The following is a 26,424-nucleotide window of genomic DNA, read 5'->3' on the forward strand; positions in this document are numbered from 1 at the left end:
AGGCCAAGGCAAACACACCAGAGCTGGGGTGGACAAGAGAACAGCAACTGTGACCAGCAGCCCCACACCTCCCTCTGGCTGCCATGGACATGCCCTGGTCCCTGGGCTTGATTCTGCTCCTGTTGGGGATGCCGCTCACCCACGCTAAGCCGCTGTGAGTGTGGGGAGCTGGGGGGAACCTGCCGACTGCCTACACACCTGTCATCTTCGTGACTCCCTGAATAGGACCCTGTTTGTCTCTGCTGCCGCCTCCCCCACTGGAGTCCCCTGTGTTTGTCTGCTGGCAGGTATATCCTGGTGACCCCCCGAGTCCTACGGGTCGGCAGCCCAGAGACCATCCATGTGCAGGCTCACTCGGACTCCAGCCAGCAGCTCAGTGGGACTCTTCAGGTGAACCTCACTGTGTGGGACTTCCCCATGAAGAAGACGACGGTGGCTAGGAGCCAGCTCACTCTCTCATCGGAAAACCACTTTATGGATCAGACATCTGTGATGGTAGGTGACAGGCCACCAAGGGAGGCTCTGGGCCAGCAGCAAGAGTAGAGAGGGGAAGATTCTAGAGGAACTTCCTACAGGAGACACTAGGGAATACATGCAGGGCTTGGATATACTTAGTGCTTCTCTAGTGTTCTGTTCATCTGGAAATCCAAAATCTCCCTTAGTCTGGGCTCCAAGAAGGGCCATGATTAGCCTATATGCTACCTCTGTGCTGATTAACAAAAGACGCCCTCTGCTGGTGGCTTGGAAAGCTGAGCATGGGCTGCATTGCATCTCCACTTGGCTGAAGGTCCTTGTGCAGCAGCCAACTGCACAGCCACACAGGGCCACCTAGCTCCCAGAGACAGAGGGCCCCATTCAATTGCTTCTCCCAAGATCCACTGCAGCACTCTGCATCCAGGGATGGAAACCCCAGCAGGGTCTGAGCACCAGCGGCATCTCTCCCCAGATCCCCGAGAGCCTGGTGTTCCCCACACGTCCGGGACAGCAGCATGTCATCATCCAGGCAGCCTGGGCCCCCACCTCCACATCCTCGTTCATGGAGAAGGTGGTGCTGGTGGCTCCCCATGCTGGCTACATCTTCATCCAGACAGACAAGACCATCTACACCCCTGAGCACTTCGGTACAGCCACTGGGCATTTGGCCTGGGGCAGGCGTTGACTCACCCCGAGGCTCCCCCAGTACCCAACATACTCCACCTGCCAAGATGTCCCTGCTGCCCAGGACCATAGTGACCACCCCTCTACAAACTCCATCCAACTCAGTTGCCCCTTCTCTCCCAGTTCAGTACCGGGTGTTCACTCTGAACCACGGGATGGATCCTGTGACCAGGACATTCACTCTGGACATCAAGGTGGCCTCTCCTGTTGGCAGGGCGGATCCTGGATACTGGGGTTGTGTCACGTGCTGCAGGCCTGCGGGCATAACCCATCTACCTGTCCCCACAGAACCCAGAAGGGATCACTGTGACCAGCCAGGACCTGATAGCCAAGGAAGGTTTCTTCTCAAGCTCCTTCCACCTCCCAGAGCTCATCAGGTGCCCTGCCGTGAGCCCTGGGACGGAGGGAGGGAGGGTATCCTCAGCCTCCATCTTCCTAACTTTCCTGCCTCAGTTTTGGGACCTGGAGCATCGAAGCCAGTTACCACAGTGCGGCCAAACAGAAGTTCAAGGCAGCCTTTGAGGTGAAGGAGTATGGTGAGCACAGTGTGACAAGGAGGGTAAGGTGGGACACGCCAGAAGCAGGGCTGGAGATGCGAAGGAGGTCTTGTGGCACACCTACTGCGTGCAGGGCCTGAGCTGGCTGCTGGTGAGCAGGACCATGTGTTCCCATTCCTGGGGGTTGCCAGAGTCAGCAGGGAGGGAGCAGGACAGGAAGGGAATGGGGGGAGGACAGTGACCCATGGGGGTTATCCACTGCCTTTCCTCCACCCAGTGCTCCCATCTTTTGACGTCCGGCTGATCCCAAAAAAGAACTTCTTCTACCTCAGTGATGAAGCTCTGAATGTAGATATCAAGGCCTGGTGAGTCCCCGTACCCTTAGTCTGGCCACAGGGCCAAGGACACCAAGAAACTGAAGGGTGGAGAGAAGCGAGCCACTTCTATAGCACAGAGGATATAATGAAGGCACCCTTTGACACCCAGGAGATAGCCTTGATCACCACATCTGCCCCGTGAGGCTGCGCAGTCCATCCCTTCAGGCTTCCGGGTTTGTCCAGGCCACCTGGTCTACCTAGTGGCCTGTGCCACCCCTCCTGGTCTCGACCATCTCTGAAGGCCCACGAGGTTGTGCGGGTACCTCGGGCATCTGTGAGGTTGTCCAGATCATCTCTGCAGCACTAGGAAATTGCAAGCACCACACTTGCTGCCTTATGGGATTTGCAGACCACCTCCACAGAGCCATGCTGTGCACCTAAGGTTGAAAGGGCCATGTCTGGTACTTCTTAACATGACACAGACGATTTCTGAAGCTGTGTCATGCTGCACAGACACCCCATGGGCTGACCAGGCTGTCACATGGCTCCACGTGGCTGTCCAAGCCAACTACCATCTCCTGAGGCCGCACAAGCCACATCTACAACCCCGAAAGGCTTTATGTGACATATTTGTCACCTTCCAGGATTTTGTGGGTCAGCAGTGAAACTGCCTAAGTTTCCAGGGGCCACCTCTGTCCCTCCCAAAGGCCCATGGCCATCATTGCAGCTCTGTCAGATCACACACATGAGGCCAGGTGGGTGCTTCAGAGCCAGCGGACGGTTCTCTCTCCCCCAGGTATGTATTTAACAAGCCAGTGGACGGGCACGCTCTGGCCATCTTCGGAGTGAAGCAGGATTCCCGCCGGATCTCCATTCAGAGCTCCCTGCAGAGGGTGGAGGTGACTAAGCCTGGACCCCTCCCCACCTCCCCTCCCCCAACCCTCCATCCCTTCCCCAGGAAACCACCTCCTCTCCTCTCTCCTGCCCTGAGAGCAGATCTCTAAAGGCCAAGGCCACGTCTCCCTCCAGAAGGATGTGCTGGTGGCTGCGTTCCAAGGCCCAGAAGAGAACTTAATAGGGGCCTCAATCTTTGTCAACGTCACCGTGTTCTCCTCAGGTGCCACCCTCACCCAGGCCCGCGGCTGAGCCCAGGACACTGTGTTCTTTCCCAGCCCAGGCATTCTGCCCATGTGACCAACCTCGGGCCACCTCCTGCCTCAGTCCTCCTCAGAGAAATGGGAAAATGCCAGAAGGGCTGGCAGGAGCTGACCTTGCACTACTGTCTTTCCCTATCATCACCAAGATGGGCCTCCCACACCAGTGGCCCTGCCACTGCCCCCAGATCGAACCTCCCCCACAGACCTCAAGGTCCCTCTGTCTCCACAGGGGGTGAGATGGTCCAGGCCGAGTCCTCGGGGATGAAGATCGTCCGGACCCCATACAACATCAATTTCATCAAGACACCCCAGTATTTCAAGCCGGGGATGCCCTTCCACTTTAGGGTCAGGGTCGGGCTCCACTCCACCCAAGGACTCAGGGGCCCCACCCTCGAACAGCACCCCCAGGAAATAAAAACCCCACTGAACTCACCTGCCCCCTACAACTGATCTTTCTGAGAACTGAGTCCATCCTGCCCCCCCAGATCAATCCCAAGGTTTTAAGTCATAACCCAGGTCTTCCCAAAGCACAGTGATGGCTCCAGAATTTTTCTGTGGGGGCTCAGGAGTCACAGTCAGGCTGGAACGTGGTGCTCAGGGGTTTATCTTGAGGCCACATTTGCACAGCAATCATGCTGTTTTATACTTTCATTTGGGGTGGCTTTGCGATGCTGATGGGCACTGCTTTGGTACCAACCCTACTCTACATTTTCCCCAAGCCCTCCATGTCTCCTCCTACCTTCTCCACCCCAGTTCCACCCCACCCCCACCCCATGGGCCCACCAACACCCAGGTCCACCACCTGCGGCTATGCACTGCAACTCTGCAGGGGGCGCCATCCCTAAAGACTCTGACAAGGATGGGGTCTCTGCTGGTGTCCAGTGCACACTTTGCTCGGCCACCCAGGGCAGTCCTATCCGGGTTGCACTCCCCATGCCCACCTCTCGAGCCAGGCCATCCCCAGGCCTGTCCTTTATCCCACCCCTCATTCCACCCCAGGTCTTCGTCTCAAATCCTGACGGGTCCCCAGCCTCCGAAGTCTTCATTCGCCATGAAGACAAAAGAATTCGGACCTCAGACAAGGGGGTGGCCACTGTGATCGTCAACACAAATGCAACTATGAAGGAGCTCCCTATCAAGGTACCAACCCAATGGGGCAGAAACGGTGGTGGGGTTGCATAAGCTGAACGGGTGGAGAGTCTTGGCCCCTCAACCTCCCCAGGTGAAAACTGATGAAGATCTTCGGCCAGAGGATCAGGCAGAAGCTAAGATGATGGCTCAGCCTTACTCAACTCAGGATGGGTCAGGGAACTTCTTGCACATTGACACAAAGTTGTTCGGTACAGAAGTTGGCGACAACATCCTGCTGAACCTCAACACCAAGCATCAGAACTCTGCAGCTGAGGAGCAGCTCACTCACTTCACCATCCTGGTGAGGGATGAGAAACAGGACTTGAGTCAAGGAATTTTTTCCCCGGAACAGTCTTGGCTAGCTGAGTTGGACGAACTGTGAAAAATGGGGTGAAGGTGGGAGCCATCTGGGGTGGGCTCAGGCCAAGGAACAGAAGCAAGAGGGCTGAGGACCTCTCCTGTGGCCTGGCCTCGCCCTTCTTATCCTTGGCTTCCCTGGTTTCCAAGGTCCTGAGTAAGGGTCGGATCGTGGCTGCCAAACATCAGTTAAAGCATAAGGGGAGTGTCTTCACGTCAACCACTATCGATGTGACTTCAGAGATGCTGCCCTCCTTCCGCATCCTGGCCTTTTACATACTGCCCAGAGGAATAGGCCAGGACCCTGAACTGGTGGCCGATTCCATGTGGATTGATGTGAATGACAGGTGCATGGGTATGGTGAGTGAAACTCCTTGAAGTTGTACATCACCATCATAAAGTCAGGAGAGGGCATATCCAAGTTCAAGGGCTCCCAGCCTGGGGGCAGGTGAGTGTAAGAGGCAGGAATGTGGCTTTAAAAGCTCAGCCTAGGATGTGGCGATGAGGCAAGTAAATGTGTGGAGTTGGGAGTGGCCTGGTGGAGTTCCCTAACGCTCCGTCAGAGCTGTGGGGTGTGAACCTGAAAGTGGACTTGGAGAAGCCCCTCGGAAGACTATGAGCTCCTCTTCTGACCTATCTCTTTTTCCTGGCTCAGCTGAAGGTTGGCTTAAATAATGAAGAGTACTTGGATTATTTGGAGCCCAACAACCAGGTGGAAATAAAGGTGACAGGTGATGCAGAGGCCAAAGTGGGGCTAGTGGCCGTGGACAAGGCTGTCTATGTCATGAACAGCAAACACAACCTTACACAGAAGAAGGTGAGAACATGTGGATTTGGGGTCAAAAGGTTTTTCCAGCTGGAGCTTCATCTTCTTCAGCTGTGAAATGGGCAGCACTGGTGGTCACCAGGATTCAGGTAACCAGCGCACAGCACAGAGATGGGCAGGTGGTAAGGGCTCGATGGGCGGAAGTCTGAGAATTGCCATGTGTGCCAGCAGTTGCAGTGCACTCCCGTGCCTTCCCTGAGGAGGCATAGGCACCAAATCCAGGTTCCTCTCTTGCCGCCAGGTCTGGGACGTGGTGGAGGAACACGACATTGGCTGCACGGCGGGCAGTGGGAAAGACAGACTTGCTGTGTTCAAGGACGCAGGATTGGACCTGAAGATGAGCACGGGGATGGACACTCTGGCGAGCACCGGTATGGGCAGGGGGCGGGAAGGGGACAGCACGGTGGGGCATGGAGGGGGTGCTTTCTAGTGGTTAAGAAAATGAGGTTTGGCATCAGACACATGCACTAAAACCCAGGGTCTTGATACTCACCACGAGTCAGTCACACTTCTCTGAGTCTCAGTTTCTCTGTCCAGAAAATGGGGATAATAATACAAGTAATTCATTCTGTGTTAGTTAAGATATAGGTTTGGCCACACATATCAAAATAAAATTAACAGTAGCTTAAGTAAGAAGTTTATTGGCCCTGACTTGGTAGCTCTGTTGGTTAGAGTGTCATCCCAATACACCAAGGTTGCTCCCCAGTTGGGGCACATGCAAGAATCAACCAATGAATGCATAAATAAGTGGAACAACATGTCTCTCTCTCTCTCTCTCTCTCTCTCTCTCTCTCTCTCTCCCCTTCCCCCCTCTATTTCTCTGTCTAAATCAATTAAAAATTATAAAAGAGGTTTAACAATCCAGAGGTCATTCTGGGACTCAGGGTCCCGCTAGCTTACTGTTCTGCATGTACACCTCATCAGGACCTCATTCCAGGAGGCAGGAGGAAGGGAAGAGGGGAGGAAAAAATACCTCTCTTACATCTTTCTGGCCAGAACACAGTCATGTGGCCCCACCTTGGTGCAAAGGAAGCTGGGAAATGTATTCATCATTCTGAGTGATATGTAACCATGGAAGTTTAGTTGCCACAGATGAGGGGGGGAGAATGGAGACTGGGGACAACTAGGAGTGTGTAACAGTCTCTATTTACCACCAGTCAGACCCTGTGCTCAGTACTTCTAAATGCACAATCCCTTTGATAGAACTGTGATTATGCTCATTTTATATAGCTATACAGTACCGCCCAGAGAGTCTGTGACTTGTGGAAGACCACATAGCTTTTAAGTATTGAGCCTTGACTATGAGGTACCCATGGAATAAAATGAGATGATGCACATAAAGCACTGAGCATACGGTAGCACTCAATAAATATTGTCAGGGCTGTTGATAATGATCTTGACAGTTAGTTGTCTTCATTCTTCCCTCTAACCCCTAGACTGGCAGTGCCCCCAGAGCCCCTCCCCCAGCCGCCACCGCCGCTCCCTGAAGAGCCTGGAGACCAAGAGGAATGCAGGTTGGCCCTAAAGCTCAGTGTGCCCCTCTGTATTCATCAGTGCCTAAGATAGAAAACTGAAACCATTCTAGGCACTGGTAACAGGGAGGAAGGGATTTAATCATAGGAGTTTTGTGCTTTCCAAACTATTTGATGGGCTATAGGAGTGGAAGTTTGAAGGCTGCTGGTGGGGACACAGGACCACCCCACTGCTGTTCTTGCAGGGTGTGGGGTCTCAGGAAATGTCTGTCGGTGTTTCTCCTGAGGCTGGGGGGTAAATAGTGGAACATGGAATTTTTCCCATTAAAAACACACAGACTGAGGCCCACTCATTAGCTCCCACTGCTGTGGGGCTTGTGGTCTGTTTCTCTTCCACTTCCAAATCTTATGTAAGAGCATCTCGGGTGCAGAATCCAACCCCATGCAGATCTCCAGCAGCAAGAGAGTCTGGGAAATGTAGTACTTAGATGTCAGGCCCCTGTGATATAGCAGGGAATGTAGACAGAAGGAGAAAAGGTCGCTGAGTGCCACAGGATCCTATCTAGCCCTGAACCTGGAGTCCAAGGAAGACGGGAGGCTCTGCTGGTTGGTGTTAGAAGCATGCATTCTATGAATCCTAGATGTTTCCGTCTCTTCAAGCAATGCTAAGGACTTGATGGATCTAAATAAGGGGAAATGAGTAAACTCTAATAAAAATCAAAGCAAAACCCTAACTCTAAGTTCAATATCTTCTGGAGAAAAGTTTATAATATGAACTGCTGTTTCATTTGCGGTAGTTATCAGCTATATCATTTAACTAGACAGTCTAATCATGTTATATGGTGGACAATAAGATTTTTAAGCTGCTATAATTTTATCTTTAAGTGCATGCCTTTAGTTTGCTTGTTAATTTAGAAGCATCCGACTTGACATCATGCTTTATAGCAAGCTTTATGTTTTTAAAAACACATAATGAAAATTAGGAGTCAAAATGGCATCTTTTCTAAATAAGCATGGCACTCCCAGTCCCTGTCAAAAAGAAGAAAGGCCAGGAGGAGGAGGGCGGGGCAGGGGAGGAAAGCCACAGTGGCTCAGATTCCAGCCCCAGCTCTGCTGCTTGCAAGCGATGGGACCCTAGATCAGTGACTCAACCTCCCTGTCACTCAGCTTCTTGATCAGAACTCACCGTATGGGTTCAAGTGAAGTGGTGGGAGGAAGATACATGTAACGTGTTTGGACCAGCATCTGCCAGGGTTATAGCTAAACAGAGGCCAAGTGTACATGGCATTGAGGTGGCTGGCTCCCAGCTCCCTCAGATCCTGCTCAGCCCCTCCTCATCCCTCTAACTCTGGCCCACAGTGAGCAAGTTCAACACGGAGCTGGAGCAGAAGTGCTGTGAGGCTGGGCTCCGGGAGAACCCGGTGGGGCTGTCCTGTGAGGAGAGGACCCGGCACGTCCGCCATGGGCCAGCCTGTGTGGCCGCTTTCCTGAGCTGCTGCCATCTGTCTGAGACCCTGACTCGGGAGGCCCGGGAGGATCAGCTGCTGCTGGGGACAAGTGAGGGGGGCGTGGCAGGAGGCATGGGGTTGGGGGCCTCCATCAAAGGGCATGGGGTGCCATGGAACAGATCAAGGGGAGATTTGGGCCATAGGAAAATGGGGTGCCCTTCTGAGGAGCCTGCTGGGCCTACCAAGGGAGAAATGCAAAGGAGTCCCACCCACCTCTGCTCCTTGCAGCGGATGAAGACGAGGACTTTGAAGACATCTTCCAGGAGGACCTGCCTGTCCGGACCTTGTTCCCTGAGAGCTGGCTCTGGAGGACATTTACTCTGCCAAAGAATGCAAGGGGGTAGGGTCCCCACCCCCATGCCAACGTCCGGCCCCTGGCTCTTGCATGGATCAGTCAGTGGATGTTCACTGAGCACAGTCCCACGATAGGAGCCTCCCTGGATGGAAAAGCAGATCCCAGTGGCTCCCCTGAAGTCTGCTGGTGATGCCTCTTGTGGGCTGACCCACTGACCCCTCCATAGTGATTTTAACCCCTGGACGGCAGCTCCTTCCAGGCGGCACCAGCACAGTGACGCCCCCGCCCCGCCCCTTCCAGGAGCACCTCCGACCACAGCGTTCGCGTGAATATGCCAGACTCCATGACCACGTGGCAGTTTGTGGCCATCAGCTACAAGGCTGGAAAAGGTGACCCCCACAGGCCCCACGCTGAGAGAATGGGAAAACAGCCCCAGGACAGCGGGCTTCTGCTTAACTTCAACACGGTCTCCTGGTTCTAGGTCTCTGTGTCTCGAAACCCTTGGAGCTGACAGTCAGGAAGTCATTCTTCGTGGATCTTAAGCTGCCCTTCGCCGTGGTCAGGAATGAGCAAGTCCAGATCCAAGCTGTGCTGTACAATCTCATGAGCCGCTCGGTCAAGGTGAAGCCCGCAGCCCTCCCCATCCTGCCAAAACACCTGTCAGTGGGTCATGTGGTGTGTCATTATTTGAAAGGGCCAACCAAGTAGTGGCCTTTTAAAAAAACTTCTAAGGTATTTTCTTATGTAAACCTTACAGCAACCCCGCAGGTACGTGTCATTATTGTTCCTCAGAGATGGGGAGATTGAGGCACAGAGTGGGCAGGGGCTTTCTGAGATCACACAGCATGTCAGTGGCAGAGGGGCTTAAACCCAGGCAGGGTCTTTGCCATCAACCACTGCGCTAAGCTGTCACCTACTCAGGATTCTCAGAGCAGGGGCAGGAGGGGACTGTGACTCTAGGCTCCTGGGTCACTCATGCATCAGGACCCCCAACGGCCCACCCTGCCCCAGGTCCGTGTGGAGTTCCCCTACAAGGAGCCACTGTGCAGCGCATCCAAGCCAGGAGCCCCACACCGCCAGGTGGTGGTCGTGCCGCCCGCTTCCTCCAAGATGGTGCCTTTTGTGCTCCTCCCACTCGAGATAGGCAAAGTGGATGTGGAGGTCAAGGTCATGGGCAATGGGGTCCAGGATCACGTGAGGAAGACGCTCCTGGTCAAGGTAATGCATGCCCCTACACTTTGCTTCTAGTGCAGACAGCGGACCTTCCCTGTGTGACCATGAGGGGCAGGTGGGCCTAGGATCAACCAACAGGCCTCCCAGGTGTGAGTGAGGTCAGAGGCTAGATTTGGAAGCTCAATCACAGAGCCCTGACTTTACAACTTTGGAGTCAGACCTGGATTCAAATCCTGTCTCTGTTGTGTGATCTTGGGCAACTCACTTAACTTCTCTGAGCCCCCATTTTCTCATTTACAGAATGGGGATGGTCATCACACCCATGAATAATCACAGAGCTGAGAAAGTTACACACAATCCATGTGCGACAGTAACACTTGATTTTCTTAACAAAAACACATTTAGCCCCTACAATATAGCACTTTAAGAATATTAACTCACTGAGCCCTCAGAACAACCCTAAGATGTACGAACTATTGTACTTGCCCTTATATGGATGAGAAAACTGAGGCACAGACAGGTTAAGTAATTTGCACAAGATCACACAGCTAGGAAGCAGAAGAGTTGGGATTTGAACCCAGATACTAGGGCTCCAGCGTCTGTGTTCTCATTAGCTAAGCAAGGCTTCCTCTAATTGTCATTGTGATTGTCATTATCATTGTTGTTTTAACTTGTCTCCTCATTGGCTCCCACAGGCAGGGGGGAATATAGAAAAAATATCCCATAGCATCGTCCTGAACCCCCAAGGTTTGTGGGGTCTGCAGGGGCATGTGGGATCCTGGGGACATGCCAGGGCAGAGGGAGGGGTTACAATGAGGGTCTCAGGCCAGGTGGACAGGCCAAGCTCCTCCTGAGCTCTGTGCCTTCTGACCACCCCAGCCCCAGAACCCGCTTATCACAGAAGGTTGTGTCTGCTCAGGTCAGACCCAGATGGAGCTGGTGCCACGACAAGACCTTTTGGACAAGATGCCCAATACAGAAGCAGAAGTGTTTGTCAGCGTCCAAGGTGCTTAGGGCACAGCTGGTGCCTGGGGGCTGGGGGAGGAGGGAGCTGAGTCCTCCAGGGCACAGCAGCAGGAGAGGCTGGGACTGTCCTTGTGATCAGAAAGCCACGGTGGCTCAGGCCATTCACAGGATGACCCTGCCCACCCGACAGGTGACATCCTTGGCGAGACCATCCTGGGCAGCCTGACTCCCACAGAAACGTACAAGCTGCTGACTCTCCCAACTGGCTGCCCCGAGCAGACGCTGAGTCTCCTGATGCCTGCGATCATCCTGACCCGCTACTTAGACGAGACGGGCCAGTGGGGCAAGGTTGGTGTGGAGCACAGGGACCAAGTGATGAAGAACATTGTCAGCGGTGAGTGCTGCACCCTCCTGTGACCTGGAGGAGGGTGTCCGGGCCTCTCTGGGAGGGTGGCTGGGGTACCTCTGGGCTTGGGGGAGGCCCCACTACCCTCCCAGACAATGACACCCAGCCCTGACTCCTCTCCCAGAGGACAAGCTGATAGTGATCCACAGGTGACCCCCAAACGGTGACCCCAAATAGTCATCTCAAGGTGATGCCTAGATTACTCTTGAACTCTGCTCCCTCTCCCAGATGACAGCATGACACAAAGTCCCCCAGGTGACCCCCAACAGTGGCCCTCGGGTTATTTCTTCACCCAGACCCCCTTCCCAGGTTACAATCTGACAACATACATGCTGGTTTATCCCCAGGCAGCAACCCTGCAGGTTCTGTTACAGGCACACCCTGCCCCGGGTTGCACCCAGTCAGTGCCAAGCCCTTTTTTCTAGGGAACCCCCCAGCAGAAAGCTCCAGAATAATCCCAGGCACTGGCCTCCCCCCACCCAGTTACACCTGAATGCTGACACCTCCCCAGGTGACATCCAAACCCCCAGGTAACAACTGGAGGTGAATGACCCTAGTTACACCCAGAGCCCTCACGTTAATTTGGACATTGACCCCCTCCCCTGGTTGCTCTCAGACACCAACTCTCCATTCAGATGCTCTCAACAGTAATCCCCAGGGGACACCCAGACCCCATCACCCCCGACGTTACACTCAGGGAACCCTCAGGAACCTTCAGATAACATCCAAAGAACAATGTTCAGAATACACCTGATAGGTGTCCCCACCGGACTACACCAGGAGCGACCTCTTCAAGGCAACACAGACACGCTGACACTCCTAATTTTCAGCCCAAAAAGATCCCCAAGAAAATGCCCAGATAGTGGCCCCTCAGGGGACACCCTTTCCTGGGTTTCACCTTCCAAGATCCCTCTGAGCAGCAATTCCCAGTCTCCCCCTTCCCCAGGTGGAGTGGTTTCCCCGGTGTCTCCTCGATACAACTGCATGCTGCTCTTGCAGTCATGGCTGGCTGTGACCCTCACTTACACCTGGGCCCCGCAGCTCCCAATTTATACAGTTCATAATCCGTCCCCTCCTCCAGGTTGTACATAAATGGAACGCCCTCACACCCTGCCCCTCCAGACTATGCCTGATAACTTCCCAGGCACGCCCCAACACCCAATCTCCCTGCAAGACCTCACCCACCTGCTTCCCCAGGATATACTCAGATGCTGACCCACCGGAGCCCAGATGGCACCTACCACATCCACAAGGGAAATCCAGGAAGCACCTGGTAAGAACACGGGGCCAGCCTGGGTTTAATGACCCCAGGCCCATCCGCGCTGTGGGGTCTCAGGACAGGCAGCCTGTGGGCCAGCAGCATTCCACACAAGTGAGGGTCAGTCTGAAGCAGTGTGGTCCCTGGGGTGGGTATGCATAGTGCAGATGCGCCTGCCTTAGGACCCCCTCACTGCCCTTCCCAGTAATCACTTGCCCCCTCGCCCTGCCCACCAGGCTCACCAGCTACGTGTTCCGTGTTTACGCGCTGGCCTACTCCATCACAACCACCAGTGTGATCGACCTGCAGTCTCTCTGTGGCATTGCCAAGTGGGTCATCAGCCAGAGGCAGGCAGAGGACGGGCACTTCTTGGAAAAGGGCCCAGTGATCATGGCGTCCATGCAGGTGCCCACGCCCCCACCCCCTCCTGCGTTGTTCAAACAAAACCCGGGGCTCTGCAGCAGTGATAGGGAATTTCAGGCCCCTGGCCTATTCTCAGGTAGAATGAGAAAAGGAAACAGCCGAGGCCCAGCAGCCAGCCTTATCGCCCCTTGCTCCCCTGAACTCTTTCACAATGTGAGGGAGGCTGGGACCCCGTCTCTCCCTTACTCTCAACTCAAGCAGTCGCCCATCCAGCCCCGTTCCCACTGGGCCCGAGTCCTCTCTGTCCCCCAGCCAGCACGCCCATCCCTCCCAAGTGTTCCTCCACACAAATCTTGAGAAACAGCTTCCAAACAGACTAGGAGGCCTCTCGGGCTCAACACCTTCTGTGGCTCAAGCTGCCTACAGCACTGTCTCTCTGCTATAGCCCTCTCTTCTGCATCGCTTCCCAAACCTTACCCCTCACTATTCCTGGCTCATGGGTCCCTCCTATTCACCTCCGTGTGTTTGCTTGTGCTGCCGTCTCTGCATGGAAAACCCACACCTCATCCTTTTTTCTTTGTCTAGCCAAACTGTTTTCTTATTAGATTTAGCTCGACCATTGCCTCCTCCAGGAAGTCCCCCCTGAATACCAGGCCTGTTCCTGTCTCTATCATTGCACCTATCACATTATTCATTCACTCATTCATTCAATAATTCAACAAACATTTATCCAATAACTGCTGTGTGCCAGGTCTTGTGCTAGGCAGAGGGGAAACATGGCTAAAAAAAAAAAAAAAAAAAGACATTTAGACATTTACAGCCCCTGCCTCGAAGAATTCACAAGCTCAAGGAGGAGAAAGGAAGGCAGAAGTTCACCAAACAGTTATAGCTATTGATTGTTTAAGTCACAGTTGGCTGTGTTCCATGGGAGATAAGTACCTGGAGAGAGTATTTAATAGGGTCCATGCTTGGCCCTGGAGGTGGCAGGGGAAGCCTGCAAAAGGAAGTGGCAATACACAGACTAAAGTTCTGTGACACCTTGGCCTCCAGGTCCTCCAGAAGCTCTACCAGGAGCCAGGCCTGTTTACCAGGGTGGCCACAGGAGCTGTGTGGCCTGGTGGCCACACCACACTGGCCTCCTAAAGGGGTCACTGGACCTTTCTCCTGTGCGTCCCCCAGTGAGTGTCCACCCCAAAGTGTCTCAGTTTTCTGGGCACTGTTTTCTGCTGTTAATGGACCCAACTCCTAATGGAAATGAATAGACATTTTTGTATAGTTACACAGGAGAAAAGTGACAGTAGATGCAGCTTGAAGAAGGAATAGGAGTTGGTGAGGGGAAGAACTGGGAGGGAGCTGCAGGCAAAGAGAACAGCATGTGCGAAGGGCTGGCAGCGCTGGCGTGTTCGAGGAGAGAGAAGAGACTATTGCCACCAGAACCCGAGAAGGGGGAAATATATCAGGTCCTAGGGCCTGCAGACCCTTAGGGGCCTCAGTGAAGATTTAAAATAGTCTAGTTGGAGTTTTCTTTTCCTATGCAGTGAGTCCTTCCAGGGAGGGAAACAGGTCTAGTTCATTGCAGTTGGCAAATGTTTGCTGAATAAAACTCTGGATGAATGAGTGAACCCAGCAAAGTCAGATTGCACCCCTAAAGGAAGGGAGGACATAAGGAGTCAGGAGGACTGTGTGAGCGAGAGCCTGACTCAGTATAGGAAGGTGATGCAGAAAGAACTTACAAACACAGGTTTCACATGCTTTCAGGTCAGAGCTTCATTCCACCAATGAACATTTATCAGGGACCAACAATGTGCCAGGCACTCCTTTAAGTGCTGGTGACCCCAGGCCAACAAAAAAGATGAAAAACCCATCCTCATGGGGCATGCATCTTAGTGAGGGGCAGACAGGCCATAAGCATAATGTAGACAAAAATGACGTGGCATTTTTAATGATGTTAAAAGTGGCATCATGCAAGATGCGGGAAAAGGGGGATTGAGGTGATGTGGGTGTAATTTTGGAAGGCTTCATGAGGAGGTGATACTTATAGAAAGACCTGGGGAGGTGAGGGAACAAGTCATGTGACTAACCAGGGAAAGAGTCTTCCAAGCACAGGGAAGTGCACGCGCAAAGTCCCGGCTCATGAGACTGGGCTGTGCCCCATATGTTGGAGGAACAGTGAGGAGGTCACTGTGGCTGGAACAGAGTCGGGCGGGGAGGGGGGCAAGAGGTGAGGACAGAAAGATGCTGGGACAGGTTGTGCAGGGCCTTGAGGCTGCAGGAAGGACTTGAACTTTTCCTCTGAATGAGGTGGGAGCCATGGAGGGCTCTGAGCAGAGGGGGAACATAGCCTGATTCAAGTGTCCCCAGGTTTTGTTGGCCTCTGTGGGAAGAAGAAACTGTAGGGGTGTATCGGTGTCCTAGGGTTGGTGTAACAAAGTGCCACAAACTAGGTGTCTTAAAACAACAGAAATTTGTTTATTCTCACAGTTCGGGAGACTAGAAGTCCAAAATCAAGGTGTGATTTAGGCAGAGCTCTGTACCTTCTGAAGTCTTAAGGAAGAATCTTTCCTTGCCTCTTCTAGCTCGGTGGCTCCTGGAAATCCTTGGCATTCCTTGACTTGTGGCTACATACTCCCATCTCTGTCTCCATCTTCATATGCTCCTCTTCCTTCTGTGTGTCTTTGTATGGCCTTCTTATAAGGACACTAGTCATTAGGTTCAATATGACCTCTTCTTGACTTAACTAATTACATCTGCAAAGACTCTATTTCCAAATAAGATTATATTCTAAGGTGTCGGGTATACACGAATTTGGGGGGACATCATTCAACCCAGTACAGGGGTTGAGGGTGGAAGTTAGGAAGCTAAAGAGGCATTTAAACCCTAAGTCAGTCATTTACTAGCAATGGGGAGACTCTGCCTCACTGACCCTCAGTTTTCTTATCAGTAAAATGGAGCTGCTTCAAGAATGCTCTGAGATAGCACAGCAAGCTTGGCACAGTACTCTCTGTGGCTGTTTGATGTTATCAGTAAAGCAGATCCCACACAGTTAAATCTCCCTCCCTCTCCCTCTCCCTCTCTCCTCCCCGCTCCTCTCTCTCCTGCTTTCAGCATCATCCAGCCCAGAGTTGAGCACCTGCAAGCTTTGCAAGGCCAGGCAGAAAAAGTTGGGAAAGGTGTCTCCAATATGCTAAGGGGTCCTGAGTGTGGTTCTCCATCCACAGGGTGGCTACCGAGGCTCTGAGGCCGACGTATCCCTCACGGCTCTTGTTCTGATTGCGCTGAATGAAGGAAAGGTGTTGTGCCACCATGAGATACCGGTAGGACCAAAGAGGAGGGCAATATGTGCAGGGCACCATATCCCCTGCACCCACAGGCCTCCCCCGCCCTCATATCCCTCTCAGTCCATCCCCCTCTTCTAACTCCGAGACCCCTTTCCTCTGATCACCTCCCTCTAGCCTCCTCTCTCTCACCCTCTAGGATTTGATGGCCAGCATAGAGAGAGCCCGTGGCTTTCTGGAGAGACGCCTCCCCGACATTCAGAAGACTTTTTCCATAGCCATAGTCTCCTATGCTCTGGCTCTCACCAACAGCTCCCATGCCAATGACCGCCTGGACAGCTTTGCCAGCCACAGTGAGTGTGGGGCCACCTCTTAAGCAACTGTGTATTAACTGCAGCCATGGGGGTGGCAGGAGGGAGATCCAGCAATGTATATTTCATCGTTCAGTGTTTATTGAGCACATATGGCATGCCCACCCTCGGCTCAGACCCTGAGAAACCAAGGTGAACAAGGCTGATATGGTCACCACCCTCTGAGTCCCCACCATCCCTGGGGGAATCAGGCAGAAGACAAACAAATCAATAAAGAATTACAAACTGAGCTGTACTGAGAAGACAAATGCAAAGTGAATGGGAGAGATGACAGCAGGAGAGGAGTATGGACTGAGGGGGCTGGGACAGCCTCTGTGAAAAGGGGATCCCCTCAGCTGGAATGAAAGATAAGAAGGCCCACCCCTGTGAAAGGCCAAGGGTGTTTCAAATTGAGGGAATGGCACATGCAGAAGCCCTGATGTGGGGAAGTGCCTGGCGTGGTCAAGGATGGAAAGGTCATTCAATATGGGGCATTGAAAGGGATCTGCCTCTCATGGCCTGCTCTGCCTCATCCCCGACGGCCCTATTCCATCCCCTCCATTCCCCAAGTCAAGAGGAGTGGAGTTAGGAGGATTCCCTTTCTGTGGGACTGGAAGGACCTAGAGAAGCTTCTTGGAGACCCGGTTTCCCCATCTCTGAATAGTCAGAGTCTGCCTCAGAGTGGTTCTGAAAATAAATGTCTATATGCCTCCTCAAAGAGTTCGCATGAAGTGAAAATGAGGAAAACGGGGCCAGATGACAAAAGGAGAAGACAGATTTAGGTAGGTGGGCTCAGATCTGGGTGACAAGGTGCACATGTATCTTCTAGATAAAAACTACTGGCTAGAAAAAGACAAAGACAGACACAAGACTTCCCTGTACACCATTGAGGCCACCGCCTATGCGCTGATGCAGAAGCTGGAGCTGGGTTTGCATAACGAGACGCAGGTCATCGCCAAGTGGCTGCTGGAGAATCGGGAGCCGGGAGGAGGCTTCAAGTCCACCCAGGTGACCGGGACCTAGGAAGGGTAGGGACTCGGGGAGACCGGGCTGTAGCCCAGGTGCGGCCGAGGATGACACTGCCGCTGTCCGTGGTGCTGACCTGTCGCCTGCGGTTCTGGGGCGCTGTCCATGGTGCTTATCTGAACCCCATGCATCCCAACACCCAGACCACAGTGGTGGCCATCGAGGCCCTCACCCGCTTTTGCAAAGCTGTCCCCTTTGAGGATGCCCAGGAACTCCTCGTTGAGATTAGCGCTCCCAGGAGATCCTTGAAGGTGAAGTGGGTTATCAATCAGAACAACGCTTACCAGCAGCGGTCAGCAAAGGTAAGGCGCCCAGGGGCAGACAGATGGGAAGTCCACACAGAGGTGGCATTGGGGATGGGGCCAAGAACCACGTCCCTGCCAACCTCTTCCCTGAGATCGTCTCGCACCATTGGCTATGCTGTTTATGCATTAATTCATTTATTCTACAAACATGTTCTGAGCACCAACTGTGTGCCAAGCATTCTCTTGAGCATTGCGGGCACATTATGAAAGATCTGTGGTCCCTGCTCTCATGGAAACTACAGTCTAGAAAGACAGTCAGACAATAAATATAGTCTATTTAAGCTCCTAAAAACAGGAGAAAGAAATGAGTGTTTGAAAGTGAAAACAACCTGGGTGTGGGGGTTAAGGTAATCTCCATGACCTTACTCCATGAAGGGGGTGATATTTAGCCTCAACCATTTGATACATCTTTACTGAGCACTCACTGTGTGCCAGGCATTTTTCTAGGTGCTAGGAGTATGACCATAAACAAGACAACAAAATCCCTGTCCCTGTAGAATTTTATATTTTGTTGAAGAAAGCAGACAATAAGGAGATGTAAATAAGTAGAATAGGTAGTCTGTTAAATGGTGGCAAGAGCTTTTCAGGGAGGAGATTAAGCAGGAAGAGGGGTGGGGACATCAAGGAGTGAGATTTTAGACAGGATGAGCAGGAACGTTCTCACCAAAAAGTGGCATCTGAGCAAAGACCTTAAGGAAAGAAAGGAGTGACCCCTGTGGATATCTAGGCAGAAGAAAGAGTGGGCACAAACAGCATGAGGCAGGAGTTTTCCAAGAATAGCAGTGAGGTTTAATCAGGAGCGATGTGATTGGATGTGAATTTGTAAAATTTTGCTCTGGCTCCTGAGAGAAGAACATATGAGGGAAACAAGAGTAGATGCAGAGGTGCCTGGGAGAAGCATTGTGCAGGGGGCTTTCTCATGTGGGGAACTTTAGAGACACTGCAGAGTGTCAGACTGGGGAGATACATATCAGGACACAGCCTGGGTCGGCAGTTGTAGTTGATCTGTGATGGAGCGGACACCACAAATCTTCTATCAGGAAGGAAAAATAAAACCATCTTTCCTCCCCACCCACCACTGTATTTGAGCCATGCTTTGCTGCTTCTTTTGTCCTCAAATCCTCTTCTCCCTTCCTTCCAGTTTTCTGCTCAAGACAACTTAGAGATCAAAGCCAATGGCAGAGGGAGAGGAACCATCTCGGTAGGTTGGGTGTCCCATCCCTGAGATCATTAGCTGGAGCCCAGGGTCCCTTTAGTTGGTGGAAATAGAGACAAGTTTAGACTCCAGGACAAGATTGAAATCAGCCAAAAAAAAAAAAAAAAAAACTCTACTACTTAGGACACTACTATTTGTTATGAGCCAAGCTAAAGACACTGCAACCCCCACCCCCTGGGAAGTTGGTAAAAATATGGACTCCATAGAACAGGTTGGGAAACAGACCCTCGGGAAGGTTTTCACTGAGGCAAGAGTCAAAGAAGGTAGAGGTCAAAGGTCACTGGGCCTCTCTGCCCTTCCCATGCTGAGTCCCTGAAAGGGATGTCACCTTCCTTACCCCACCAAGGGAAGAGTCTCCCTCCAGGGTGCTTCCCAGTCCTCAGAGGCTAACTCCACCATCTGAGCCTCTGAGGATTGGACTCCACCAATCCTCCAATACCTGAGCCAGCAGCTCCATTACCCTGGGCCCCATGCCCCGAGCCAGCAAGAACAGCCCTCTTGTGCACCAATTTTAGGACAGCCTGTCCTCAGGTTTCCAGCAATGGAGTCATGGTTGAATTCTGGTCATTGTGTGACGTTAGGCATGTCACACTTCTTCTGAAGCCTCAGTTAAATTTAAATTCATTGAAATTAAATACTACTTAAAATTCACTCCATCAGTCACACCAGTCACATTTCACATGCTCAATAGCCGCATGTGGCGTGTGGCTACCATATGAACAGGATACACGAGACCGTTGCCATCACTGCAGAAGACTCTTACACAGAGATGGTCTAGACTTCATAGGGTTTTGCACTCTGGTAACTGAACTCAGTAATTGAGGGGGCAGACTTGGCTGTGAATTCCCCACAGGGGCAGCAACCTGGGCAGGCAAGGACTGGCCTGAGGAGGAAAGGGAGTGGGTGTGAATGAGCTCTGACACCTTCCCTGCCCTGGCAGATTCTGACCATGTACTACAGATCCCCAGAGTCCGAGGAGGCCACCTGCAACCTGTATCACCTGAACGCTACTCTTACAAGTGCCCTGGAAGGTAAGCCTGGACCCGAGGATGCCCAACCCTTTGTTTTTGTTTTTTATTTTAGCTATGTTTTAATAAATACATTTATTGCTTTATTCAGCCATTCAACAAATACTTATTTGAGTATTTACTATGTGCCATGCCCTGTCTCCTGGCCCTGGGAACATAGGCATAAACAAGAAAAATATCTCCTCTTCTTCTGAAGCCCCCACTCTCACAGGGAGAGACAAACAATGATACAACCATAAAAATATATTATTTTCCTACTGTTATTTATTTATAACATAAATGAATCTATATTGTAAAAATAAGTATATAGTATAATAGCACTTAATGATAAGTACCATACAAAATAAAGCAGGAAAAAAAAATCATACAGCCTTGGAGGCAATCCAGGAGAAGCTCTCTGTGGAGGTAGCATTTGAGCTGAGACATGAAAGAACTCTGAGGGTGGACCTTGGAGGATCAAAGGGGAAAATATTCCAAGCAAGCAGAGCAGCAAATGCAAAGGCCCCTGAGGCAATAATGAGCTCACCTGGTTTGAGGAACAGTGAGAAGGTCAGTGTGGCTACAGAGAAGAAAGGGGTAGAGTTTTGGGAGAAAAAGTTGGAGAGGTGACAGAGGCAGATGGTTCAGGGACTTGTTGGCCACAGTGAGGACTTCGGTTTGGGGGCAGAGTGTAGTGGGAGCCATAGAGACTTCTGAGCAGAAGAGGGATGTGACCCAGCATGGGTTTGGGGAGGCTCTCTCTGGTGGCTGTCGGGGAAACAGACTGTAGAAGGCAAGAGTGGGAACCAGGAGACTAAGGATGAGGAGGCTGCACTAGTTCAACAGGAGATGATGGGGAGGCTGTGGCTCTGGTTAGAAACGGTGGGATTCTAGAGTTCCCAGTCTGGGGGACTAAGAAGGAGGATAGAGGATACTGCCACTGGGAGCTCACTGTAGGTGTAGGAGGAAAAAGTCTCCCCAGGCCCAGGACTTTCAGGGACCAAAAGTGGCCAAGGCTTTGGCTTGGGCTTTATTTCTTGACATGTAATAATAATAATAATAATAATAATAACAACAACAACAACAACAACAAATTACTTATTCCTTACAACACCCTGGCGGGTTGGGAATATTATGATCCCATTTATAGATTAGGAAACCAAACCAGAGAGAGGTTAAGCAACTTGCCCTAAGTCACACAGCAGAGCCAGAATTTTGAATTCAGAAAGCTAGCTCCAAAGGCTGTTTTGCCCAACCTCTAAACTTCTGCCTTCTCTCTGCAGAAAATAAAAAAGAAGAAGAGACTTTCCAACTCCGGATGGCAGCAAGGTCAGGGCACCAGGATCTTAGATTAGGAGGGAGGAAGGCCTCACTTCCTGGTATCCAGACTCCTGTGTACTGAGTGGAGGGTGGGAACCATCTAAGCCTGCCTCTCCATGCTTGCCCCTCCATCGTACCTCCTGTCCTGCCCTCCCCTTCCTACCCCCATTCTGCCCCTACCCTGCCCTTCCATGCTTGTCTACCATCCAGCCCCCATCCTGCCATGTCCTGGGATAACTGCCTCCACCACAGTGAATGTGCCCTAGATACCCAGACCTGACTCCAAGCCCCACAGCTCTTCCTCATCCTCATCCTTCATTGTTTCTAGACACCCGGCCCCCAACCCAGTCCTGCCCTCTCTCCCAAATACCCTCTCCCAGGTCTGCCCCAGATGAAAAACATGTACTGAGGGCTTACTGGGTATCAGGCTCTCTTCTAAGAGCTGGAGGGACAGATGTAAGTAAGGCAGCCCCTCCCTGCCTGGTGAAGTTCACAGCTTCTCAGGGGAGACAGACAATAACAAAGCAATCACCCAGAACCAATGTAAAGTGGCAACTGTGATTCAGTGTGGTAAAAGAAACATCCGAGAAGCTGCAGGAGGGCAAATTAAAGAATGCTCTAGTGTTGGAAGTGGACAAGGCTTACCACAGGGAGTGACTCATCAGCTGAGATCACAAAGATCAAAGGATATTTCTGGGCAAAGAGGGAGAAGCAAGGATTCCAGGCTGAGAGAACAGCATGTGCAAAGGTCCAGTGGCAAGAGGGAGACTGACACCTAAGAGCAATCAAATGAAAGCTGGGGTAGGAGAAGGTGAGGTGAAAGGGTGAGACAAGGTGTTTGGTAAAGGTTGCTAAGCAAGGATATGGCATATTAGATTCCTGTTTGTTAAAGCTGTCTGCTTTGGGGGGCAGAGGAGTGATGGGGATACCCAGGAGGAGGCCAGTGCACTGGTCCAGGCGAGATATGATGGCAGTGGGAGGAAGGGGGAGGGGGAGGTAGGAAGAAGAGAGACTGGAGCTCTGAAATTCCCAGGTTCCAGGGCGATCGAGAGGCCCACAATGACCATCATGGAGGTTTCCTACTCACTGCTTCTACCCCCAACCGTGACGACTCAAACAGGTAATGTAGGTCCCACTTGCCCACTGCAGAGCAGGATGGGGGGCCCTGGCCACACCCTGCACTCCCAGTGTTGGCACAGGGCAGAATCTACCCCTTGTAAGTGCCCATAGTCACTTCTGGTGTCTCCCCGCTTAAACCTAACCAGTCCTCGCCCTGATTGGACCTCAGTTTCCCCAGCACTGGGGTTGATTGGGCAAAGACAGGAAGTTCTGAGAATTTACTTCACACTGACTGGAGTTTTCCAGGGCTGTGGGCCTTGAGGGTCTCTGCTAACCTGCAGCCTCACCCTGTGCCCAGCTCACAAGCGACGTGGAGAATGTATGCTTTCCAGTACGAGACCAATACAAGATTCCAGCGACAGCACCGTGGTCCTCTACCTGGAGAAGGTGAGGAAGGCCAGTGTCCACCAGAGGCTTGTGGGCAGCCCAGTGGGCAGACAGCCTATGGTCAGCAAGGTCCTCCTGGGTGGTGTTGCCAGAGGTCATGCCCCATCTGAGGTCAGGGCCTCAGTAGTCAAGGCCACATGTGTGATCAGTGGTTATGACCAAGGCCCTATAGTCAGTGTCCCATGGCCAGTGGCCCTGGTCAGCTCACACAGGACTCCCTCCCACAGCTCTCCCACAACGAAGAACAACGGTGCTGGGCTTCCGGGTCCACAGGATGCTGCCGGTGGAGTTCCTGCAGGCCCGCCCAGGTCAACCGTCTATGACTACTATGAGCCTTGTGAGCAGAGGGTTCCAGGGTGGAAGCATGTCCCACAATAAGGAGACGACTGCGAAGGGCAAAGCCAAGAGGGAGGGTAGAGGAGCGGGGCAAGGAAGGTGAAACAGGGCGTGACTGAGAAGGGCCTGGCCATGGGCTTGGGGGGAGTAGGGTGCTGAAAGGGCTTGGGTATGGCCTGCTGGGAATGGGCTAGGCAAGAGGGGCGGATCTTCAAAGGGGAGGGGCCTAATGAGGGAAGGCAGGGGCCCGGCCAGGTGGGGCGGGGCCTGCGGCAGGCAGGAAATTAGGGGGCTGAGCCAGGCGGGGCGCCGGGACCACAGGACAGCCCGCCCAAGCCAAACCCAGGCACGGCTCTCCCTCTCGCAGCTCGGAGGTGCCGCTCCTTCTACAACCTGCCCACAGAGCGATCTGACCTGCGGAAGATCTGCCACAAGGACGTCTGCAGGTGTGCCGAAGGTGAGGTCATGGGGACACGAGGGCCGGGGCTGCCAGGCTAGGGTCCAAGGAGACTTTTGTCACCTCTTGAGTGCTGGCTGGGCTGAGTGCAGGCAAAGGGAGACCCAGCGAGATAGGAAGATACAGACAGAAGTTGGAGAAAGGCCAGACCCAGAGACCTGGGACCAGATGGGGGTCTGAGGGAGGGGATCTGAGGGGGGGAAGCCCCTCCCCAGTGCAACTAGAGCAGCTGGCCCCTCACCCTCCAGAGCTGTGTCCGACTCTGAGAAAGAACAGCAACGGGCTAAGGCAGGAGGATCTCCAGGTGGCGGCCTGTGAGGCAGGCGTGGATTTTGGTGAGTTCTGGGTATGGGAAGAGGCAGAAGGAGACCCACCTGCCGGCCAGCCACCGACATAAGCCCCTCTGTCCCCCTTCCCCAGTGTACAAGGCCAAGCTGAAGGCTGTGGAGGCCTCTGCATCCAACCCCTACGTCTACTACAACATGCACTCCAAGCCTCCATCAAGAGTGGTATGTCCAAGGCGGTGTGGGTCCCTACTCTGGGGGCAGCCATTGTGGGGGAGGGCCAGGCCTGGACACCCCCTCACTGGGTCTCCTCTCTTCCAGGCTCGGATGCTGTCATGCCAAACGCCATGAAGAAATTTGTCATCCACCACGCCACCTGCCTTGATTCTCTGGACCTGCAAAGAACAAGAGTCATACCTCATCATGGGCCAGACATCAGACCTGTGGAGAGTCAAATCAGAGTGCGTGGTGGCCCCTGCTGCCCTGGGGACTCAGGCCTGGGCGCCTCTCCTACCACAGCCCAGTCCCTGGTGTCAAGATTGCTACCACACCTGGCAGCAGGAGACCTGGGCTTCAGAGCCACACTGAATGGAGGTGCAGGCTGTGCACCGCACAGCTCCGGGGGGGCACCATTCTCACAGAGGCTGTGTACATGTATACATAGATCTGGTTTTCCAACAGAGGATAGTAGAGTCAGAAGAAAGGGAGGCTTTTTAAATCCCCAGATAAATGGACTAATGCAGGGGTGTCCAACCTTTTGGCATCCCTGGGCCACACATTAAATACACAAACACCAACAAAAACAAAAAAGCCCCATAATGTTTTTAAGCAAATTTATGATGTTGTGTTTGGCCACGTTCTAAGCCATCCTGAGCCATGTGTGGCCTGTAGACTGCGGGTTAGACACCCCTGGACTAGAGGCTTGGGGATCCAAGATGGCTCTGTGGAGTAGACACTATAGACTGAGGCTCTGAGAGGCTGCCAAGCAGGGCAGAGGAGAAGGCAGGGAAGTCTCCATGCCTCTGGGGCACCAGCTCTCCTCACCCTCCTTCCTTCCCTCACCACAGTTACACCTACGTCCTGGGCAAGGAGACATTCCTCATGCATTGGCCAGCACAAGGAGACTGGAAAAGAAGGAATTACTGGACCAGCTGGAGAGATTTTCAGAATACGTGAGCACCCATGGCTGCGAGTCTTAAGACCCTGAGGCCTTTGTGGCTGTCAGGGTTTGTCTTCAAGCAGGCCCAGCCCACTGGGCTTACCCTCAGATAAAAAGTGTGGAATACCATACCCAAGCTCCAGACATCTGTTCCTGTTCCGACATTGGGGCAGGGCCCTGCACAGCCTGCCCTGGAATTGCCTGCACCTGCCCCCTCCCTCTCTCCTATTCCATTCCAATCACATTGGCCTCCTTTGTGTCGTTTCAATGCCCAAGTCAACTCCTACCTCAGGACCTTTGCACTCATGGTCCCCTCTGCCAGGTACCCCTGTCCTCCAGATATCTGTGTAACGAACCCTTCCCTTATTTTGAGGAGGTGTTTAAACGTCACCTCCTCAAAGGTAATTGATTTAATCATATATCTAAAATATACCCCCTCCCATCACTTCCCATCTCTCTCTTTCCTTACTCTGTTTTATTTCCTCAATCACACTTATATTGTATATGATATCTATTAGTTTGGTTGTTAAATGAGTGTTTCCCCTGCTCCACAATGTCAGCTCCTTAAGACCAGGGCTGTATCCGTCTTGCTCATGGCAGTATTCCCAGTTCCTACAACAAGGGAGCTGGTATACAGTAGATGCTCCAGAAATAATGGTGAATGAATAAATTGATGAATTAATTTAGTGCCCACCCTGCACCTGATGGAAGCTTAACAGGGAACCCCAAGCAACTGAGGAGCTAAGACGGGGGCAGGAGAAGATGAGTGAGTTTCATCAATGTGAACAGGGGTGAGAGTAGGGCAACCTGACAAGCCAAGGTAGCAGCCTATGTGGGTCCAGGGACACACACCCCAGGAGTGCTGGAGGGACTGCAAGACACCCAGGATGGCTTGAACTTGGAGTAAGAAAGAGGGAGAGGGAGGAAGAGAAAAATGGGGCTGGGGAGGCTGCCAGGAAGGCTGACTTCATAAAGGGCTTTGAATAACAAGCCAAAGGGCTTGGTTATTATCAAGGGCAGTGGGGAGTCCTGGAAGGCTTTTGAGCAATGGAAGAATTGACCATTCCTGTGGTTGAAGGTGCACCTGGTTGAGGGTGGAAACTGAGATGATGGCCAAAAACCTCAGGAAGAAGGTGGAGCTGTGGAGCTTACCCCTCTGTGTTTTGGTTTCCTCATCTCTAACATTACTTCCTTCAGACAGTTGTTAGTGCCTAGCACATAGTAAGTGCTCAATAAATATTCACTAGACATAGTATCAGTGAGCCAGACAAAAGTCCATGAGGAGTGAATAGAATTGCT

At 52.5% G+C, this 26,424-nt stretch overlaps 1 protein-coding gene across 1 annotated transcript; it reads left to right on the forward strand.

The window, feature by feature from the left end:
• Positions 1-25,639, forward strand: LOC114503653 (complement C3-like). Its single transcript, XM_036032303.1, is given in 47 exon segments — positions 1-154; positions 288-495; positions 947-1,121; positions 1,282-1,352; positions 1,447-1,535; positions 1,612-1,694; positions 1,933-2,020; positions 2,769-2,871; positions 2,969-3,089; positions 3,359-3,474; positions 4,129-4,269; positions 4,352-4,561; positions 4,768-4,977; positions 5,273-5,434; positions 5,685-5,814; positions 6,880-6,957; positions 8,275-8,472; positions 8,652-8,763; positions 9,019-9,107; positions 9,200-9,339; positions 9,730-9,936; positions 10,587-10,638; positions 10,811-10,897; positions 11,048-11,251; positions 12,461-12,536; positions 12,758-12,926; positions 16,103-16,198; positions 16,359-16,512; positions 17,339-17,517; positions 17,679-17,837; positions 18,982-19,041; positions 19,997-20,087; positions 21,347-21,392; positions 22,417-22,503; positions 22,801-22,849; positions 22,851-22,889; positions 23,117-23,134; positions 23,137-23,190; positions 23,193-23,226; positions 23,593-23,682; positions 23,931-24,017; positions 24,103-24,165; positions 24,168-24,191; positions 24,288-24,367; positions 24,369-24,427; positions 25,034-25,089; positions 25,092-25,639. Coding segments are annotated over 47 exon segments (4,989 nt in total). The 5' UTR covers positions 1-83; the 3' UTR covers positions 25,166-25,639.
• The last annotated feature ends 785 nt before the right edge of the window (positions 25,640-26,424 follow it).

This window comes from Phyllostomus discolor, chromosome 8 (assembly GCF_004126475.2).
Source record: "Phyllostomus discolor isolate MPI-MPIP mPhyDis1 chromosome 8, mPhyDis1.pri.v3, whole genome shotgun sequence".
NCBI lineage: Eukaryota > Metazoa > Chordata > Mammalia > Chiroptera > Phyllostomidae > Phyllostomus > Phyllostomus discolor.